The 23879-nt window shown below is 35.2% G+C and overlaps 1 protein-coding gene across 1 annotated transcript in view; it reads right to left on the reverse strand.

Annotated features, from left to right (window-relative positions):
* Positions 1-14798: 14798 nt before the first annotated feature.
* The window catches only part of LOC132119203 (collagen alpha-1(VI) chain-like), a 29247-nt gene continuing 20166 nt past the window's right edge, over positions 14799-23879 (reverse strand). Inside the window, 9 exon segments of the mRNA XM_059528996.1 lie at positions 14799-15415; positions 15605-15788; positions 16610-16796; positions 16984-17093; positions 17372-17496; positions 17607-17615; positions 19059-19095; positions 20290-20325; positions 22659-22724. Coding sequence (XP_059384979.1) covers positions 14799-15415; positions 15605-15788; positions 16610-16796; positions 16984-17093; positions 17372-17496; positions 17607-17615; positions 19059-19095; positions 20290-20325; positions 22659-22724 — 1371 coding nt within the window.

Here is a 23879-nt window from a genome sequence, read left to right on the forward strand (position 1 = left end):
CTTTTTTGAGTTCTGTTTACAGTTTTCTAGAGAGTGCGTGGAATAATTACTACCAGATGTTATTAATAAAGACATTAACATCAGTCATTGTGAGAAAGGCCTTTAGTTGCTTAGAAGTTACCCTGGGGTCATAGGCGCGGGAAGTTTGTGTGCTGAGGGTGCTGCAGCTGTTTTTCTGTGGGCAACTGTTTAATTGTTGGAAATCTAAAAAAAAATCGGAGTGTCTATTCACACTAAGTGCAAATAGGTCGCCCTTGTTGGCAGAGACACCAGCTTCACCCACCAACGTGTGACTGGGCTAGTCAATATTACAAAAGACAGTCATTCAGTGGCATAGGTGATAAGACGAGTGTCATATTCCTTTTGATGCAATCGACCCGGATTTGAATCTGCCTCACGGCAAACTTTTTTTCTCCCTTTTTAAAATTTCAATTCACATCAGAAAAGCGTTTCTTTTTAATAAAAATTAAGAAAATAGTCAAAAAGTTGAAAATAAAGTATCGGGTAGGGTTAGGGTAGGTGTGGAGCTTTTGTCCGAATTAGGTGGCATCCTTTTAATCATTTAAATTAAATCAATATATTTATTTGAAATAAATCGGTAAGTTATTATTGCATACTGTTTTATAATGTATTACAATGCTGAGGTGCAGATATTTGCAACAAATAATTAGCAGAATATACTGCTATTTTAACATATTATAAATAGAATCTAGCTATTTGCACTTAGTGTAAATTGAATATCACTAAAAATAATGCAAATTTTTTAAGTGTAAATATCATCTATCACTAAGAAAATATGCTATTTTCAATTAAGTGATGTGACATTCAGCCAAGTATGGTGACCCATACTCAGAATTTTTTATATTTTTTTAAATTTTGTATTTACAACTTAATTTTCATAATAATTTTCCCCTTAAATACTGCACCTAATGCACCTGGGAGTTCTTTATTTATTAATTCACATTATTTTTTAGTGTATAAGTATTTTAACGTTCGAATATATAACTTTTTTATATTATGGTAATGAGAATGAGATGGTTTTGCATTACAGTAATGAAAATTTGTGCTTAATTATCATGGCAATAATGTCCCAATTTTAATGGTCATAAAAATGGGCTTAATGTTCATATGCAAGATAACTTTCTTATTTCTTTAATTTTGTTTGTTTGTTTGTTTTAGAGAGAAAATATGACCTGGACATGCTCTCATCAGGCTTTTGATGGATATCTGGTGGTAAGAGGAGAGGGTGTGTGGATCATCCACATATGTTCACAAAGACCGAAATGAGGGCATCTTATTGAATTTTTTGTTTTTTTTAAATGTGCTGAATTAATAGCAGGAATTCTCACATGGTCTTCTGTGGAAGTGCTTTAATGAAAAGCAAACTGCAAAAGCATATTTCAGCACAGTGACCATACTTCATTTTCAAAGAAAACAAGAGTTATGGCATCTTTTTACAGTTTTCTAGAGAATGCATAGGGAAATTACTACCAGATGTTATCAATAAAGACATTATACTCTGCTCTTTGGAGAGTTTAAATTAAACACATTTTTATTTATATAAATCTTATATAGATGCTTTTAGATCTTTGTTTCAGTTGTTTCTGTGATGTTTTGAAATACAATTACAAGCACTTCATACGTTTCAAAGGCTTTTATCGACAATTACATGAGATTTATGCAAAGAGTTAGTATTTGCAGTGTTGGCCCTTCTTTTTCAGGACCTCTGCAATTCGACTGGGCATACTCTCAATCAACTTCTGGGCCAAATCCTGACTGATAGCAACCCATTCTTTCATAATCACTTCTTGGAGTTTGTCAGAATTAGTGGGTTTTTGTTTGTCCACCCGCCTCTTGAGGATTGATCACAAGTTCTCAATGGGATTAAGATCTGGGGAGTTTCCAGGCCATGGACCCAAAATTTCAACATTCTGGTCCCCGAGCCACTTAGTTATCACTTTTGCCTTATGGCACGGTGATCGTGCTGGAAAATGCATTGTTCTTCACCAAACTGTTGTTGGATTGTTGGAAGAAGTTGCTGTTGGAGGGTGTTTTGGTACCATTCTTTATTCATGGCTGTGTTTTTGGGCAGAATTGTGAGTGAGCCCACTCCCTTGGATGAGAAGCAACCCCACACATGAATGGTGTCAGGATACTTTACTGTTGGCATGACACAGGACTGATGGTAGCGCTCACCTTGTCTTCTCCGGACAAGCCTTTTTCCAGATGCCCCAAACAATCGGAAAGAGGCTTCATCGGAGAATATAACTTTGCTCCAGTCCTCAGCAGTCCATTCACTATACTTTCTGCAGAAGATCAATCTGTCCCTGATGTTTTTTTTGGAGAGAAGTGGCTTCTTTGCTGCCCTTCTTGACACCAGGCCATCTTCCTGAAGTCTTGGCCTCACTGTGCGTGCAGATGCGCTCACACCTGCCTGCTGCCATTCCTGAGCAAGCTCTGCACTGGTGGCACTCCGATCCCGCAGCTGAATCCTCTTTAGGAGACGATCCTGGCGCTTGCTGGACTTTCTTGGACGCCCTGAAGCCTTCTTTACAAGAATTGAACCTCTTTCCTTGAAGTTCTTGATGATCTTATAAATTGTTGATTTAGGTGCAATCTTAGTAGCCACAATATCATTGCCTGTGAAGCCATTTTTATGCAATGCGATGATGGCTGCACACGTTTCTTTGCAGGTCACCATGGTTAACAATGGAAGAACAATGATTTCAAGCATCACCCTCCTTTTAACATGTCAAGTCTGCCATTCTAACCCAATCAGCCTGACATAATGATCTCCAGCCTTGTGCTCGTCAACATTCTCACCTGAGTTAACAAGACGATTACTGAAATGATCTCAGCAGGTCCTTTAATGACAGCAATGAAATGCAGTGGAAAGGTTTTTTGGGATTAAGTTAATTTCCATGGCAAAGAAGGACTATGCAATTCATCTGATCACTCTTCATAACATTCTGGAGTATATGCAAATTGCTATTATAAAAACTTAAGCAGCAACTTTTCCAATTTCCAATATTTATGTAATTCTCAAAACTTTTGGCCACGACTGTATATATATATATATATATATATATATATATATAAATGAAAATATGACCTGAACATGCTCTCACAAGGCATTATGAGCTTCGCCAAGATTTTTTTTTTTTTTCAGCCATGGTTACAGTCATAGTCGTTTCCTTAGACAAATTACACAGCAAAATATAACAAATTATTTTCAATTGTAGGCATGTGACAGAGCGTTCACCAGTCACGACTGACAAGAGTTGACTTACCTTCTCCAAATGATATACATAAACATTCATATTCTAGTAGACTCTTTCTTTAACATAAGTACATAAACACCCAGCAAATGCACACTAAACTGACTCCTGCTGAACTCTCTGCTAGCATTGAAGCACACAAGAAAACTGTAAAAGCGCACAATCAAATGGCACCACATGAGCAGAGGAAATGACGGATCATCTCATCATGCCACCTGAATGCCATTCGTCCTGTACTGCCAGGTGTGGAGAAACGGATAGGCTGAATTTGGGACTTCCCAAGTGTGGAGAGAATGAAAGGCAAACAAAAGAGTGAGAGAGAAAATAGAAAGAAAATATAACTTCCATATCCTTTCCAAAGTTCCATAGAATTTCTTATCGCTTGCACAAATATCCCAAATGAACCCAGGTTACATAAGATAGAAAAGCAGCACAGGAAGCCCTTTAAATTCCAAATGCAGGAGGAAGAGAGTGGGAAGACATAAATAGATACTGTAATAAATCATTTTACAACAAATGGGCTATAATATACAGGAAATTTGATTGGTACCTGCTCATGCAATATTCAACACCATGATGCTAGTGCCCAAGCTAACAGGAAACATTATCAGAACAGCGAAAAATGTTAATAGAATGTTTATTGAAAGTTATCTGGTTTTTCATATTCACAAAATATACACAAAAACATTATGTATACTTTATTCATTGAAAGTTAAGCTAACATTCGTTTTTTTTATTATATTTATTATTTTTTGTAACTGTATAGTTGTTTTAGAATGTTTACAGAAAATGTAAAAAGGTTTGTTGGAATAACTTTTGCAAACTGATAAAATGCAATGTACCATTAATGTTTGCATAAGAAACAATAACATTTAGAGCGTTCAGAGAACATTCAGAAGTTAATGGGATCGTTAGTAAAATGTTCTTAGAACATATTTAATTTGCTTGGGCAATGCTATACAGTTGTTAGGGTGTTCTCAGTGGTTGCTAGGGTGTCAAAGAAGTTTCTTATCACTAACCCAATGTTTGACTACAGTTAAGTGTCAGTGGAATTCACTGTGGTAAATTGCAGTGTGTATAGCTTGTAGCATTTTTGGCTCACCTAACAGCCTCAGGTAATGAAGTTTGGCGGGAGTGTGAGAAATTAACTGCAGCTTTTCGCCTTCTTATCAGTCACAGTGTAATTGATATTGTAAATTGATATTTCTAGGTGGTAAAAAAACAAACAAACAAACAAACAAAAAACCTATACACTGGCTACAGCTAGGCCTACGGTATGTAAAATAGTGAAGCCTATATTGTGATGGTTGCTGTGGTGGAAAAATTGTAGATTATTTTGTCCAATAATGTCAAATGTAGCACAATTAAAGATCATTAATGGCTCCTTTTTAATTTTTTGTTTTGTGTGGAATAAAACAGGGCCATTAAAGCTGTTTTATTAGGCATTTGAGCAAAATAAGCGTGAAACTGATGCCAAAGTGTGAAGGAGGATTAGACATTGATTATAACTTGGTAGGACTACTATAGTTAACAGATCTGAGGCTCAGATAAGTAAAAAACAGTAAAACACTCGATTGTGTACACACACACTTAAAACACATATTTCCAAGGTCGCACTCATAAACTTGCGGATATGCATGCCCTCTCTCTCTCTGACCTTGAGCTCTACATGTTCTATATAGTCCAATACACTGATTAGCAGATGAAAACAAATCTTTTCCTCAGTTAGTACTGTAATTACCTTGTTTTTCTTGATTTAATGTCTGTGTCTAGATATTGGGGTCTGCATCTCCCTGTTTTATCTGCATAATACATACATCCAAAATCCATCTCAAATTTGGGGCTTTTGGCATCCTATTTTTAATATGCTATTATTTAAGAAGCACAAGCTACTCTTGCACAGTGTTTATGATGAATAGTATGCAAACTGGGATGCAGGACCTACTGTCTGATACACGTTCAATTTTGTGCATTAGATTTGCCAAAAATGTAAAATGTTCAGAACTGGTGCAAGACTGATAAACATAGCTCTGTGAAACAGCTTTGACTCGCTCATCTAATAACATTCTGACAAAAAAAAAAAAATCAGATGTCAAGCACCTGTGTGAAGAGAAATGAGGCAGCACTGTGGAGTTAGCAGGAACACTATTTCAGCTGAATTTCTGCAGAATAACGAGGCAGTCCTTGTGAGACTGCAATGGGTTTGCATTTTTTCCCTTGTTTCTTGGCAACTTTTGCATATTTCCTTAAAAATAAGAGAAAGGGATGGAGGGGAAAAAGGGGGATGGAAGGGGTCTAAATGAAGGGTGACCGAGTTTGTTCTGTTTTAGAGACATTGGAATGGTAATACTGCAAGAACTATTTACATCCTTCTAGTTACAAGCTCAAAATCTATTACTCCACTATATCAAGACCCTGCTGAACAACTCTGCTACAGAATAACCTATACATGTCTAGATTATAACAAAAATAAAAATCTAGTCATAAATATGATTTACGTCATAATTATGTTTTATCAAAGCATGATTTTAATTTTTTTGTGTGTGTGCGTGGCAGAAATAGCTTCCATACAACTCCATATTAGTTAATTAGTTAATTAAACTGAAAATTGGACTCCTGTCTGTAATTCTGAAGAACTCACAAAAACTCTTTCTTATGAAATTAGATTTTCCTGCTTGTGTGCAACTCAAAAAAATTAAAGGTTAAAATTAGGGGAAATAAAAAAAATGTGTGTGTGCCATATGTACTCTCATCACAGGATCATGGTGCCCTATCTTGGAATTAGCAGCAGAACCAATTTCCTTTCATAGTAAACCACAGGTTTAGAAAAAAGGAAGCACAATAAAAAAAGAATATTGGCAATTCAGTGCACACACGCTTACTGTGCAGACCTGTTTTTAATAAAACCAAGGCAGCAGCCCAATCATACTTTATGACATTTAGCTTAAGATAACATTTAGTCTGCTTTTCAAAGCCAGATAAGTGATATTGCAATTGGCATCTGGTTCTATTCACTATTGTTCCAAGTTTTATAGTCAGCATAACCAGTTACATTATACTCCCTCGTTCCCCTAACCAATGATTCGTGCTGGACAGACCTTCATAACAGTGAATCCCTTTGAGAGCATGAGCTTCCCACATATTCACAGAATATTCCTTTTTTAAGTGTACAGTGTGTTGACAGTTCCACTGAGTCATCTACTTCTGCACTGTAAATACGGTGTGGTTGCGCTCACATCCGTGCCATGTTGAACAGAGGAGGGATGAATTTGTAAACCGTCATTTGATAAGACACTTTTACACTTTTATCTTTTTGCAGGTGCAGATCAGAACAAGACATATTCATTACTCATTTGCTGATTTTTGTCTATAAGGCTGGATGATTTTTAGTTGTGACCTTTAATTAGTCTTCGGAGTCTGTGTTTTTCAGCCGGTGGCCTTTAGCCTTGACAGTGTCCAATGATCTTCTTCTCAAACTGAAGAACAAGACTGTTGTCCTGCTCAGATATAATGACTGCTGATTGTATCCAAAGTTCAAATAGTTGTGCAAATTTCAGATTTAAGATGGGCAACCGACGAACAGTTGTCCAGCTGTGTGTCATCCAGAGCTCATTGATGCCACAAACTGCACACCATTACCAAAAATGCATGAAATGGGCCCAAGATCATCAAGACTGGACCATGGATGTCTGGAAGAAAGTGACCTGGTCTGAAGAATCAAGAGTCCTAGTGCATCACGTTGATGGCCAAGCGTGGATATGCTGATTACCAACAGAGGCTGTGGCCACTGGATGCAGTGTTGGGTGAACACAGACAGGTTAAGTGGTTGGCAACGTTTTCGTGGGACACTTATCCTAATAGCACAATTCCTGACAGCTGTCAGGTATCTGAACATCACTGCAGACCAAGTGCACCCATTCATGGCAACTGTGTTCCCTGCCGGTGACGGCCATTACCAAAAGTATAATTCTGGTGCTAAACATGATTATTTTAAAAAATAAATTAAAATAATGCAGACTGATGGCTTCAACAAAAGTATACACGATCAAAAGTAAATCTGAATATGATTGGAATTTTTCGTTTTTGTTTAGTTCAAAATACACTTACTGGGATTATGTGAGTTTTTTTTTATGATAATTCAAATATCAACTACAGTTCCTGCTTGTTTCCTCAATTAAATTTCAGGAACTGAATTGGAATTTAAAAAAAAAAAATTCTCATTACAGTTAAATGGCAAACAACATTTGTGACCTGTTTATCTGGAGTTCACCTTTGCTTAAATAAGTAAGAAAACCAGACACATTTCCATGAGTTGTTCCATGAATTTCATCTTAATTCAATCCAACAATTTATGATGCCAGCATTCATCAGGATGGCATAGGCTGATAATCAATTATCTAGAGTGGATCACACTGTAACAACTCCAGTATGTTAGTGATGATCCATGCTTATATTACTATGAAGTGTTTTGATTCAAGTGGGTTTTCCTGCCTAATTTAAGCCTGTGACTCAGCTTTTCCTTTGAGCTGTAACAAGATTGCATGTGTCATTTGACTAAGTGTTTCAAATGGTATTGGTATACGGTTCTCTATTGGCCGGAGTTTGTTTAAACTAACTTAAACGTCCACCATGGAACTCTCACAGCTCTCATTGCTTAAGCTAATTCATGTTGCTCACTCGCCATGTTTTCAAGTGCACTTCATTGAACCAAACTTAAACAAAACATGCATTTCAATTTCGTCCAATATATTGACCTAATCCAGTCACTCTTTGTAATAGCTCACCTCATAACTTTTTTTTGTTTTTTCTTTTTTTCTGCACGCGACTTGCATCCTTTAACTGAGATAGTTCTTTGACCACATGCCTCCAGATGTTGGCCATCAGTTTTCAAAGCCAGCTGGGAGACATTATTTGAGCACATTATAGCAAACCTCCCCGTCTCCCCTCCAAAACCTTTCCCAAACCTCCGTCTATGCAGCTTTTCTGTGGGATTTCATGAGAATTTGGCAGAAATGGGTTTGGCATGTATTTTCTAGTATAGTATATTGAACTAGTGTTTTACTACAGTATATCAGAATATTGTAACATGCTATACAGCATTAAACTTCATGTCATGGGAAGCTCCTGAAGAAACCCATGTTGCACCATTTACATGAATCAGACTGGAACATCAAATCTGGCAAGATAAAGAATTAAATATGTTGAAATCAGTCAAAAGTTTATTTTAAGGCTGAATGTCTTAAGGTTTGTTGACAATAAAAAGCAGATCTGGAACACTTAAATATTCAGTCTCTTGCTGAGTTAAGAAAGAGTTGTAATACCAAAGGCTGAAATTGCCAAGTGAGTAGGGGCAAAAAAAAGTTGAATATGAATAAGGTTTGGATGTTTAAGCAGCTGCGGCTTTTTTCAGAGCAAGGGTCCAGCTGGAAAAGCTTGTTCCTGGGAAGCTTGTTCTTAGGAAACCATGGGGAACATTATTTAAAAAATGAGAAGAAATTAGACCAGACCCTGCCATTCAAAACATTTTTTTGTTTTTATATACATTTAATTTTAAAATGTTATGCAAAGCTGAATATTCAGCGGTCATTATTCCAGTCCATGTCACATGATCTTTAAGAAGTTATTCTAATATACTGATTTGCAGATCAGAAATGTTTCTTCTTATTATTATTAATACAAGGGGAAAAAAAGTTCTGCTGCTTGATATTTTTGATATTTTTTTTGATGCTTTGATGAATACAGTAATTTCAAAATGTTCAAAGGAACAGCTTTTATTTGAAAGAGAAACCTATTTGAACATTCTAAATGTCAATTTAGATCAATGTGATGTGTCATTGCTCAATAAAAGGTTTTAATTTAAAATAAAAATGTTTAGTCTTTCTTTTAATGGGAAAACAAAGCCAAAAATATTGATGATTTCACTACAACACAATTTTTGTCCAATCAGATGATCTTGATGTTAGAAAGCAAATTGCCATCATGATCAAGCCCTTTAATGTGCCATAAACGTCCTCTTCTTTTAACATGAAATATATCAACACAGAAAACATGTGTTTTTTTGGTAATAGTTTAATGGTTGATGTGGTTGCAGGCTCCGGAGTAAGGATAGGAAACAGATGCCATGACAAAACCTCAATAGATGAGGGCAAGAATACACCTTTGCTACTGATTCCCTGACTGGAAATGACCTTTAACAACCACTTGAAAAGAATGGGATGACTCTACCTGCACATCATGTGGAGCGCAGGGTCTTGACATGGTGTTACTGAGAGATAAGTGAGGCAACTGTTGAGATCTGATGGAACTATATGGTAATTAGTACTGGGTAAATGTAATGAATGCAGACGGATACAAAAGTACAGGCTCATTAACCATATAACAGATGCTAATGATGTGCTAAAGGTAGGCTAGATGGACGGACAGTGTGCCAGGTATATGCTTGCCAATGGAAATGTTAAGTGTTTTGTTTACTTGAAAGGAATCCAGTGAGACTATTAATTTAATGCACCACAGTTGTTCTTCTAGGCAATGTCTTTTCTAGAGAAAATTAACATTAATGAGAAATTGTACAATGGTAAAACGAATCCATATGTGATATGTTTACAGCTAAAATGACTCACATTACAGCTTCCTCTCATGCTTTGTCACCTCAGGGTATTAAATAAACTGAACCAGGAGTTTACTTCATTCACTGATCTGATTTACCTGGCTCTCAAAAGAGAAGAGAAATGAAGAAGTAGAAGAAAATCAAGTTCATCAGCATATTAGACTGATTTCTGAAGGATCATGTGACACTGAAGACTGGAGTAATGATGCTGAAAATTCTGATTTGTATAACAGGAATAAATTATATTTTTAAATATAATAAAAATAAAATATATTTTCAGTTATAATACCATTTAAAATGTTACTGCCTTTACTGTACTTTTCATCGAACAAATGCAGACTATGATATAAAGAGACTTCTTTCAAATACATGGGATTTTTTTTTTACCAACCTCTAATTTACAGTCTGAATGTAGTATGTAAATATGTCAAATCCTAAAACAGACACCTGTGTTCTAAGTCATAAGGTTGGCAAGTGCATTTGTATGCCCTGTTTCATGTCTCTTCTCTAACTATTAGGCTAATTGTATAGATATGTTTAAATGGCATTGACAGATGATATCAGTGCTTTGGGATAAGGAAAGCTTATGTTAAATTGAAAAACTACAGGCAGATCTCTAATGACATATTGCATGCTGTCAGGGGGATGTGGTTGTTAACTGGGTTTTCTCCATTTGGAGACTTGGCATTATGCCTATACATTGTCGTTATGTACAAATGTATAGGCAACCCCATTCACTGCTCAACAAGTAAAGAAGCAGTGCTCGTCCTTTCCAAGATGTAGCCTATTCCTTACGGGGTGTCATTATTAATGTTTGATCACATACATATTTTTGTTCAAAAATTAAAACATTGTTAAAAAAAACACATCATAAAGTCAATTTTAATTATAAGCACCCTAAAATTAAATCAAGAGCACTGTGGTGATTGCATTTTTTAAATGTTCTCTTTTTACAGTGTGTTTTTGCAGGTAAAATATTTAGCCAATCACAGGCATGTTTGTTGATCCCTTGAACGTGATGGCCAATCAGACTCACAACGGTGATTTTGTTCAGTGCCATGTATATGTGCTCTCTCGCATTAACAAAGAACAACACAATACAGGTAAGGGATGCATTATACACTGTAGACAGCATTATTGATTTTAATATAACATTGTGAGATCACTATCTGAAATGGGTGACTGTTTTTTAGTGATTGCAAAGTGAGCATTTTTTCGCACTTTCGAGGTTATGCATAGCTATAATCTGTTGAAAAAAAGTCTTGTTTTTCATGCTGGAACGACGGCCCACATGCTTCAAAGTTTTGGAAGTGACATTTAACTGCGTGATTCATTCTAGAACTGGACAAAAATGGCATGTCAAAATAGATACACGCAATGTAAATACAGACAGATTAGGCTACTACGAGTGGTCTATTTTCTTATCTACTGTATATATATTTTTAAACTCTAATCCATTTAGGCATATTTGTAAAAGTAATGCCTTGTAAATAATCTTAAATGTCTTACTGTACATTGCTATTCTTGTTATGGTGGATCTTGTTATGAATATTGCTTTCACCTTACATATTTGCACTTTATTAGAAAACCCTCACTAATTTCAGATGGCCTACTCAGTGATTTGATTCTTAATTGTCCATCTCACAGTAAAATAATAAAAAATAGTTTTAGTAAACTTGAAGCTAATGTTCAAGTAAACATTTGTTTGTCCATCTGACAGTAAAAATAATGTGATTTATTTTTATAATCTTGAAGCTGAAGCTCAAATGACTAGTAAAATTAAAATGTATGACTCTACAAATCCGTTAAAATAATTTACAACTTTAAACAATTAATGAATTTGGATTTTTATTTGAACGTGTTTATGGTGAAGCAGTAATGCACGTGCAACAAGAATATAAATTATTCTTAATCATAATATGTTAAGTTTATGTTAATATCAAAGACTATATTATATTTTAATTTCAATTTTATTTATATAGGACATTTTAAAACAACCACGGTTGACCAATGAAAACACATTAGAAAAGTCACAATCTCCAAACTCATCTTTATATGAAAGCTAAGGAATACAGGTGATTATTAAGCAACAACTTAAAGGTTACCACTATCTGAGAAATTTCTTATGTGAAAAGGTAATCTATTCCATATAAGCAACCACTGAAAAAGCTCGATCAGCTTCATTTTGGATCTCGGGAACACCAAGGAGCATATGATTGGATGATCTCAGTGCTTTGACAGGAGGGTGAAAAGCTTTTCAAGGAGAACAGAAAAACGTCTGTCTGTCAAATACAATTGAAACCATTTGAGGGCTATGCCCCCTTAATGCCGACACACTGTTTGAGTCTGGATAAAAGAATCCAATGGTTGACCGTATCAAAGGCTGCAGTCAAAGTCAAAAGCACTAAGACAGCAGAGTTACCAGAGTCAACAGCTAGAAGAAGATCATCAGGGCTTAAAACCAGACTGGAATTGTTCATTAATACTAAATTCATCTACATTTACGACAAAATGGTTTTATGTACGTATAAAAAAAAAAAAAAAAGGTTTTCTTTTTCGCTTAAAGAAATGTTTTCCTTTTGAAGCGAGAACCAGAACTATACAAAGTTGTTTCCTGTCAGTGTTCGATTATGGTGATGTGATGTATATGCATTCATGTTTATCTTCAATTAAAAAGTTGGACTACTGTATGTATAACATGCTGCTTCATGTTTTGTGACGAGTTTTTTCATGCACTCATTATTGTATGAATTGGTGTAATGGTCCTCTTTGTTTCAAAGAAGGAAAGTACACATGTTGTTGTTTATCACTAAGGCACTGTTAGGTTAGGTAAATCACCAATTTATATCTGCAGTCTTTTATCATGTAATTACAACACAAAATCATCTGCTAACTTACTTTTAAATGTTCCAAGAGTATATTCAAAGCTTGGCAAAACTGCTTTCGTTTTTTTTTTTTTTTTTTTGGTGCATGGTGTTATTATGCTGGAAACACTCCCCTCTTTAATTTTTTTTATTATAAAATATATATTTTATGGTCTACTCTAAAGGAAACATGTAATTGCTAATAGTAAATGATTGTTGATGTTTTTTTTTTTGTCACATATTTGTAATCATCTGAATTTAGGGTATAATTTTGTTTATGTGTTTTTAATTTTTTTTTATTGTGAAACTTATTGTACTGCCATTTTGGCCAGGACTCCCTGGAAGAAGTGATTTCATCTCAATATCCTGGTTAAATAAATGATGAATAAAAATAAAAATCTAAAAATGACTGAAGATGATTAAAGGCAGCTCTCTGCCCAATAGCATGTTTAAAAACAGCTGGTACACGCCTCAAACTGAGAGATCTATTAACCAAAGATACAATGCTTGACCCAACAAAGTTAAAAACATCTTTAACTAAGCGTGCAGGGATACTTTTAAAGGGGCAGTTTGTAGGACGTAGCTGTTTAAATATGTCAGTTTAAATATATCTTCCTCACTGTATTTAAAAATGTATCCTTACTTACGCATTAAGGGGAAAAAAATAGCCTATAACTACAAAAATTAGTTGAACCCGGTTGAACCATATAACTTCAATAGATCATATTTGTGTTCCTTGATAGCATCCATTGGCTTAAGTCATATTTTCAAATGTAAAGTAGCCATAAATTGATGGAAGACAGTAAGTACTTGAAAATTTGTTGCATATGCAAGGAGATAAATTACTGAAAAAAGCATTTCAGGATATTCCACGTAAACTGACAGTAATCATCCACAGTGTCTTTTGGTGGACTGTGGAATTTTCACAAGACAGACACATGACAGAGGCCTTAGTGGTGGGGTGTAGCATCCTTTATTTGAAATACCTTTACAATAGCCTTGAGGATGGTCTCAAATACATTTTGGACACAAGAAACCTATTGGTAAACTCTTGAAGAACAATTTTGAAGAAACCTGCAATTGAATAACTGAAGGAGCTAATGTAGTGTTGATATTGGTAGCACCAAATTTATATTCAAGTGAGTCCGCAGACTAATGAAGATAAAGAACTTTTGGTCAAAAACAAATGCCAATACCTTTTTTATTTCAAAGTATTTTACAGTATATATGCATGTATGTATGTATATATATATATATATGTGTGTGTGTGTGTGTGTGTGTGTGTGTGTGTGTGTGCATGTGTGCGTGTGTGCGTGCGTGTGTGTGTGTGTGTGTGTGTGTGTGTGTGTGTTTGTGTGTGTGTGTAACGCTATAGAAAACCTTCGTAGTCACAGAAAGGAGGAGGCAGGAACCGGCGGATATATATATATATATATATATATATATATATATATATATATATATATATATATATATATATATATATATATATATATATACACACACATACATATACATGCTGTCATAGATAGATAGATAGATAGATAGATAGATAGATAGATAGATAGATAGATAGATAGATAGATAGATAGATAGATAGATAGATATAATGCATATTAAGTCTGCATATATATAAGAGTTTAAGTCTGCATCATTATAGATGATTTCAGCTCCTGACCATTGAAGAGAAAAAAAAAGAATCCATGCCCTCAACAATGGATAATGCTCATTTCTGGCGGTCACAGACAGCAAACTAAATACAGTCATAAAGCCAAAGCACTAGAACCAACTACAACAATTGACGTAAACTGTGAAATGACTTGAATAATCCCTTTACTTTGCAAAGTGACATAAAAAATAGGTATTTTGTTAAGAATTCTGACACAATAATTTGCGGTCTTTTATGAAATCAAACAGAGACTTTGAAAAACTTTGAAAAAGTTCAGTTATGTCATTCACATAAAAAATTGACAAAAAAACTGAAACAATCAAAGTTTGTACTATACTGCCGCCCACTCCCTTTATTCCTGAACCCCTCCCACTACCGAATCACCCCCTCTAATCCAGGGAAATCTTGCGGGATACAGTTTGGTAAAAGACCCCAGTAAGCAATGAGTGGTAGTCAGCTCTTTTGAAAAGGTGTTTGTGGACATACGTGTAGTTATAGGGAAGGCCTTGGCTCACCAAGGTGAGCAGGTGCATCTCATTTAGATGGTTGTTAATGGCCAGCACATACAGCTCAATGCCAGCAATGCTCACCTGCCTCACAACATTTTTAATCTGGATGTTGTCGACGCCTTGGGAACGACCATCCGAAAACACCAGCAGCTTCTTCTTCCTAATTCCACCACCTTTGAAGCGCTCAATGGCAAAGGTTAGAGCATTTGTTACCCGAGTACCTGCACCCTGGTACTTGGCTTCTGCGATTTGAGCAATCACCTCATTGTAATCTGAGCTAAATTTGGCCTCCATGTTGGCATTGCTGCTGTACTGGCCAACACCAACATTGACCAGGTAGCTTCCTCCTGCTGTCAAAAAGCGCTCAGCCAGCATTTTTGTGAAGTCCTTGGTCATCTCAAAGTTCTCTTTGCCCACGCTGGCTGAGCTGTCCATCATAATGAGGATATCAGTGTCGCCATTAAATGAAACTGGACAAGAGGAAGAAGGTGTAACCGTTATCATCTCATGGTAAAAACACTGACAAATGTGGTTTGTGTTCAATACTTACTTGGACAAATATAGTTGGGACACTTCTTGTCTGTGAAAAAAAGAACAACATTGTAAATATCTCTCAAAATCAAATCCAGAACCCTCAAAGCTCCCAAGATGTGCAGTAGAGACAGCAGTAAATACAGTACTTAACCTACCTTCACAAATTTTCTTAGTCAAATTTTGCAGGAAACTGTCCTCCAGAAGAACACCATAGTTGTCTAAGATAAAGGAGAAGCTATTTGTGCGATCAGATTCACATGCAACCTGATTAATCTGTTCTCTATTGGGCTTCCTTTCTGCATAATCCATCACTCCAATGCCTCCAACCTGCCAGAAACCAGAAGAGAGTCAAAAGTTTTCATCTACCAGTACATCCTTTCTGGTTGTGAATTTAATTTAACCTCATGTCCTGGGACTGTACTTGCATGCCAATAGCATCAAATGTCATTGGATCACAAGTTTTCCCTAACCATGTTTGATTCATATCATTGAATAATAAATGTTACTTCTGTGGAAGCTGTTTCTGTACACCTCCTTGAAAACCACACAATTGCATTAGTTGATTAGCACAAAGTTCAATGTAGGCTCATTGGAAAACTTTGCCACTTCTGCGAAATGATATTATGTTGCTTCTTGCACATTTTGCTACACTTTTAACCTTAAATATCCAGTGAGAGGCACTCAAAGCATGCTCAGTTTAATCCAAAACAGAAGTACGTGATATAGGCAATGTTTTATTATGTTGGTTGTTGTACATATCACGTCAGTTCAGAAATGAAATGTCCAGTGAGCGGAACCCTACAATGAACCTAATCAATTCTTTTTAACAAAAGCTGATGTGAATGGATGTTTTATATATCAGGATGGCCATACATATGAAGCTGGTTATGTGATGCAATTATCAAAATGTAGAAGTACAGGTATATAAAAGTATTTTGAGTTCATTGTGCAAGTAACTGTGCTAAAATAAATCCTGATTAATTGATAATCAGCATAATTAACAGGAATAAAAGTTGTTGGTGCGTTACTGCAACTTGTGTTTATTTCAGCTGGGTATTGGAAAATGCAATTGTACGCTTTGTACAGGTGTGTTTTCAGAGTGTTGAGGCATGCTTTTTTTTTTTTTTTTAAATATTGTCCAAGTTTACCTTCAGTCCCTTTCCACACAGCACGTCTAGGGGCACTCTATCCCTTTCGGTGTTGGAGCGTCCATCAGTAAGGACAATGACCATACTCCTATCCGTCGCAACCTTGCTAATCAACCTGTTTAGCGAGACACTCAAAGCTTCTCCAGTGTACGTGGCTTCAGCCAGCCAGCGGAAGTTTTTCACAGCTCTAAAGTGAACGACAAGATATTTTTCCTTTAATTCTTTAGATACAATGCCAGATTTGTGCACAAAATGCAAGCTTGTATGATGAGAAAAACAAACTTTTTCAAACTACAGAAGCATATCTTAAAGTTGTTTTTGCCATATTGTGTGCAGACTGTGGCTCTTAACAAGAGAACATTGATATTTCATACTGTTTTAGGTCTGTCAGGGTCGTAACGTTGGGGTCACCAAGCTGTACGCTCTCCTGAGCACCTGCACCACTGTACTGCAACACGCCAACACGAGACTCATTGGCACCAAACTGAAAGAAACGACAAGGAAGCTCAACTTTAATACAGCATAAGTTAAATTAATTCAAAAGAGCTTATGCATCTAGTATGTAGCCACATATTCGACATTGGAGAGGAGGACCAAATGTAATAATTTATGAATCAACCATTGAAAACCCTATTTAGGTCGACCACTAATCTTAATAAGAAATGTGTCTCCCTCTGTGTATATGGTTGTTATAACTCAACAAATCAAAATTGACAGATAACTGAAATGTTAATGAGTCTCATAGTGATTGAAAAAGTTGACCTGTCTTAACTTGAGCCGGTCCATTAACGTCACAATGAAGTCTTTAGCGATGGCAAAGTTAGTAGCTCCAATACTCTCAGAGCTGTCCACAACGAAGACAATATCCAGGGGTCCGCATTTGCATTCTTAAAAAAAAAACAAAAAAAAAACATGCATATAGAGATGGTATTTCAAAACGCTAATTAAAATCACACTTTAATTTTTTTTTTATATAATTCAAATCCGTGGAACTTACCACAGCAAGCTGAAAGAAAGAAATTAAGGAAGAAAGAGAGAACACATTACATTTGCATCAAATTTGAGAACAAAAGATCAGGCAGATCAGAAACGCATGTGCTTTCAAAACATTCACAATAAGGGATCCACGGGTATTTGGCAGTTTTACAGATCTAATCTGGATATAATAAACATTTATAAAAGTTTATTAATTCATGCAATAATAAAAAAAAAACAGTTAATGCACTGACCTAAATAACTGACATTTTTATTATCTTATAATTCAAATGCAGAATTTAAAAAAAGAGCATAATCTGTGTTTAATCTTTGGTGGCAAAAATGAACAGAACAATGGCTTACATAAGCCTCTAATATACAGACACAAAATAAACCAATCTGTGAAAGTCTGGACAGAGCAACACAAAAGTAATATGTCTGGGAGTAAGAATAAATGGTAAAACTCTAACAGACACAAAGCAGCCTAATCTCAAATAAATGGTCCGACCTATTTTTCTTTTTGGCTGAAACAGATATTTATTTAGGACAATTTTGTCTGCTTTTTTTCCTTTTCTTTTTCTTTCTTTTATTTTTTCATTCATAATACATTTTTAACACAGATTTACATTTATGACTCATAGTGTTTTACTGTACATGACTAATGTAATTTATAAAATTACTGACACAAGTGTTTATTATTATTATTATTACAATAGCAACTTAATATGAATGCGCAGGGCTTAAGCCCAAGGGTCATACGGGGAGAACCCTAATTAACTTAAGTCTTAAGTAAAACAACAGCCCACTCCCTATTATTGCATCTGATTGGTTAATACTGTTGAATCCCCTTCCTTCAAACTGGCGTGTGCTTTCACACTGAGCCTTTGCACAATTCTGGTCAAAGAATCAGAATTTTCTCTCAAATTAGACTAGTCCTGCTTTCACATGCCCAGATGGTGATATTAAATATCGAAGTTAAGCTTCCAAAACTAATGTTTATGATATGCACAGTTAAATGAATCCATTCTGGGTTAAAGCCTATGGCTCCAACAAGAGTCATGAAACAAAATAATGAATATCCTTTCAAAAACAATTAAGAGATGATTCTGTGACTTAATAATCTGAATAATAGTTTACATCTGGCATATATGAATGCATGATTTCTTCCACATTGGAAGAGTATATATAAATGGTGGTATTACTTAGTATCTTGAAGTATTATCTCAATTCTTTCACACCTTACTCAACTCTCTCTATTGGTCTAGTTTGTGAACTGGGTTGTGAACACTGAATGAACACAGTGAATGAGTTTTTGTGAACACTGAGCTAGCAAGGTGGATTGCTGTATCATCACTTCATGACACGAGTCAACATTAATTTTTAAATCAGTGTTGTTGACGGGCAGTACTCCATTTATGGAGATAGTGAAATGAAATAGTGAGTCATGGGTAAATACAAAAACAGGTCTACTCACAGCACATCTTCATGATGATATCCAGAATTTCACATTCCTACAAAGAGAGAGAGAGAGAGAGAGAGATAATAATAGAGAAGACTGCTGCCTCTGCAACTGATTTTCTCTGTTGCCATTTTGTATCACAAAATGGAGCCACAAATCAATGTTGTTTTAATTACAGGAAATTCTGCAGCACTTTCTTCACAACACTCCCCAAAGACTCACAATTACTGCTAATACACTTTTTAAAAAGCACATACTATACCAACATACAACAAAGAGGTAATGAGGAATTAGATTTCCTGATTTTTTGCAAAAAAAAAGTTTGTACTAAAAAGTATTGTGATGCATTAATTTCTTTGCATATGCAATTGGAACAAGCCAGCTGTTGTGTGCTATAGAAAGATGCTTTTATTCCACAAAAGGAGTAATCTAGTATGTGCTTGGCTAGAGACTTCCATTGCTACTGACTATCAGCGATGTGTAATTCACAAAAATAATTGAAAGTGAATTATGGAATGCCCAGAATCATTTATTATCAAGATCACAGTCACCATTTGCACTGCTATTTGTCTCTTCATACAGGAACTGTGCTGGAACATTTGCATTAGACTACATCCAATAATGTGTGCCTTTCTTAGATTTGTGCATTCAGTTAAACTCAGTTTGTTTAACCTGTTAACCAGAGCCCCCATTATGGGACTCACAGCTGAAAGTGAAAGTGACCTGATTTAAAATTGCAACAGTTCCTTACTTATGATTGTTACACACATACTTTTGGTGTCTTTGGAAAGAAGACCCTTTGGGCTTTACTTTTTATCAACCAGAGTTGACAATGCTCAAAAAATTTAGACACTAAAATATAAAAAGCTTTAGACACTAAAATATAATAAGCTTTAGACACTGAAGTGCCTTGAAAAAAATAATAAGTGGGATATAAAGCTGTGGATGTGTTTATGACTCGTTATTACGACGAATCTTGTGTGTACTGCATTTTTATTCTTCATGTTTCGATGTGTACTGTTTACACAAATTTAGCAAATACATTTTTTAGAAGCTTTCCATTGAAAAACAGCGATCTGTCGTCAATGCTTGAGGCTTAGATCTTTGTAATGATATCTAGTTTGTCAAGATAAATTTTGTCCTGTCTCATTTAATCTATTCATAAACATTGACACTTGCAAACAAAGAGTGTTCAGTTTGCCGGCGTCCAGGTGCATGTTAAAAAGGTTCAAGTAAACTCACTCACATCAACTCCTGGAGGCCCAGGTGGTCCTGGTGGTCCCTGTGCGTGAAAACAAGATTGATGAAATGTACAATGTGCACATGAAATCCCACACCAAATGCAATTATGACTTGTCCTGTAATATCGAGCGACATAAAGAGGTCTGCACAAAGGTCACTGTCTGCTTTGTTATGTGTTACACAGATGTAATTCTGCCAGAGCAAAGAAGTTCTTAAAGGGTTCATATGATGCTTTTTTAAAGATCATTATTTTATGTATTTGGTGTAACGGATTACGTTGACATGCTTTAATGTTCAAAAAACACATTAATTTTCAAATACTATACATTATTTTAGGTCCTCTATGCCCGGTCTCTCTCAAATGTGTCGTTTTCTACAAAATCCCTCCTTCCGACAAGCGCAGTCTGCTCTTATTGGCCAAATAACCCAGTGCATTTGTTATTGGCAGATCCACACGCGACGTGCAAAACTCAGCATTTGAACATTCAATAGCAAATACTTAAACTAATAACCATAACTCATTGCTGTTCAGAACTGTTCAACATAATTTAAGATCTGTACACTTAAGAACTTTTCTTGCCTCCTCTGGACAGTATAAGAGCCAGGTTGATTACTTCTGAAAATATAATAGCATCAATCATCTTGTAAATGTATCTGATTTGGATTTAATTTTTTTATTTTTTAATCTTTAATCAGGTTCAGGTCCAGGTTTTTGACATATTTAGGGCTGCAACTAATGATTATTTTGTTAATTGCTTAGTTGGCTGATTATTTTTTCGATGAATCGGACTAAACCCCCTATTTTCTTTATTTTAATTTTACTGACAAAACACACTACATTCTGCCCAATGTCCTTAAAACAACTGAATGCTATGAAAACATACAATGTTTAACAATTTATTAGACCACCTGTCATAATACAAAAATTAGGATTGGCATTGTTTATGTACTGTACGTTTTGACAAATTGGGTATCTGAATAATAATAAAAAAATACTATAAAGCACTTGACAATCAGATAACAGCAATAATTGTATTATAGCATTAAAAATAGCTTACTACTGTTACTAAAAATTTTATGCATATTGGAGGTCTAACCAATACAGAAAGCTAAAAAATGATTTTGGTAATTCCCAATACTGTTAGTTAAGAGCAGCAGTGGCACAAACCTTACAAAATTGGTTAAAGACCTTACAAAAATTTGTTTTAAGAAATGTGTTAATTACTGTAGGCTATATAGTGAATATAGTTTAAATCTCTAGATCAAAAATTAAACAATAAAGATAACAAAGACAAATAAAATAACAGAAAGCTCTGCAGGAAGATACGTCGCGTGCACTTTGATCACAGTCAGTCTCCTCTTACTGTAATTTCTTAATCCTGTAAAAATGTCTAATATTTATATTCAGACAATTACACGGTGCTGTCCCTTCACAGTTCCTACTCTAATAAAGTACTCGCACTGCGTGTTGACTTTTAAACCTAAATGTAAATGTTAAACAACAGATATTTCAGCACAATAAATGTTTTTGCACTGAATAGTGTCTCCCTCTCTACTGTGGGCTTTTATTTCAAAATGGAAAGGTTTGCGTGAATTTGTGACATGTACAGATAAGGATATGACCGTTAACTAAAAGTTTTTTGCGCCGAGGACACACACACACACACACACACACACACATACATATATCTGTAAAAGCTCTTGAAATGCCATTATGCTAATGCATCAGCTTGAAGCTTAAAATAAAGATTTATCATGTTTTTGGGCAGCGTGGATCACATAGTTTTCCTGCAAGAGCTCATTCTATTTCCTCTAATATTTGTAGATGCATTTTGTCCATAGAAATGCATTATTCATTGCTGTAATTTAATGCGACCGGCTGCAGTTGTATGTGCACTGTGGGCAGACCAGACTAATCGATAATGAGAATCATTGTCTGTGATTTTCATTATCGACAATAATCAATTTTATCGATTAGCTGTAGCAGCCCTAGACATATTTTAGGGTAAGTGAGCATGTGTTTTTGATACTATATCAAAATTTTGGGGTTAGATTTGTTGATCACATTCCATTGAATTTCTCAACAAATGGTCGAACTGAACTTTCTTGTGTCTTTGGACATCAGACATTTGTTGCAGATCTCAAAGGTTCCAAGACTCAAATCCAACAGTAGATCAGTTTGTTGGTTTCACTGATCCAAAGCATGGATGCAGTGTTTAAGCTATGCCAGGATACTGACATAAAACACTATAAATGGTGCAGAACATTGTGCTCATATGAACGTTCATTGGAGAACAATGAACATTACATTACGTACACTGGTAGGGTAATATTCAGAAACCAAAAGCTAAATACATGGAATGCCGAACTCACCTGGTTTCCTTCTGATCCTCTGTGACCTTTGGGTCCTTTAGGCCCATCTGGTCCCTGACTGTCATTCTGTGGAACACAAGATATAAACATTTAGGCTGGAAAATACAAAGGTGTTATTAGTAGCTGCACTATTTTAATGTGGTGAGTATCTGTCATTTACATCGCTAATAAAAATAATAATAATAATAATAATAAAAATAAATATTATAAAAATGTATAAATATTAAGTAAAATGTGTTTATAATTTTTATTTAGTTTATCATTTTCTGTGTTTCCCATTTGTGACCATTTTATGCAGTGGAATGCACTTGAGAAAATGTGCCACTATTTGCCCTTTTCTAATATTATTATTTACATTCAAGTTATATCTTCAGTATAACATTTTAAAATTTATATTATTTTAAATTATGCCAACATTCCTTTACATGTAATGGCATAATTTCATCTGCAGGTTTAAATTCTCTCATAATTCCAGATTTTCAGATTTACTATTATATTATTACTATAAGCATCGCAATCAGCTGTTTCAAACTCTCCCAGACAGCTATATCACACCATATAAACAATTTAGATGGTCGCCAATAATTCAGCTGCATCTGCACGGCTCTGCCTCCGACCCAGCAGATACATCCAGATTACAGTCAGGCAGTCAGATAATACCAACCACCTATCCCCATTTTCAAGTTGTTTCTGCAATGCTGCTTCAACTACCTTCAAATTCTTCATTGTCCCAGATGTTTTCCTAACGAGCTCACAGTAGAGACAAGGTTAAATGACAAGGTTAAACTCGCAGTTAACATCTTGCATTTCAGACCTTTTTAAGTTAATATTTTGCAACTGATCTAATGTCTCATAAATCATGAGTTTTTATCTCAAAATTCAGACTTTTCTCTCACATTTACAAGTTTGTATTTCAAAATTTGGAATATTCTTTAATTCTAAGTTTACAGTATATCTTGCAATTGCGATTTATGAAATGCAAATTGTAAACTTGCAATTCTAACTTCTGACTTTTGACTGAGTTTATTTCTCACAGCTCTGAAAAGCAAGGACAATAATTGCTTATTTCCAGCACAGATTTATAAAAAAAAAAAAAAAAAAAAAAAAAAAAAAAGGAAACTGCGACTTTTTATCTCACATTACGAGTTTAGATCTTGCTAATGAGATTCCATATCAAACAGTCATGTTGCTAATAATCCATTGTTTCAGACACAATCAGTT

Source organism: Carassius carassius, chromosome 38, assembly GCF_963082965.1.
Source record: "Carassius carassius chromosome 38, fCarCar2.1, whole genome shotgun sequence".
Lineage (NCBI taxonomy): Eukaryota > Metazoa > Chordata > Actinopteri > Cypriniformes > Cyprinidae > Carassius > Carassius carassius.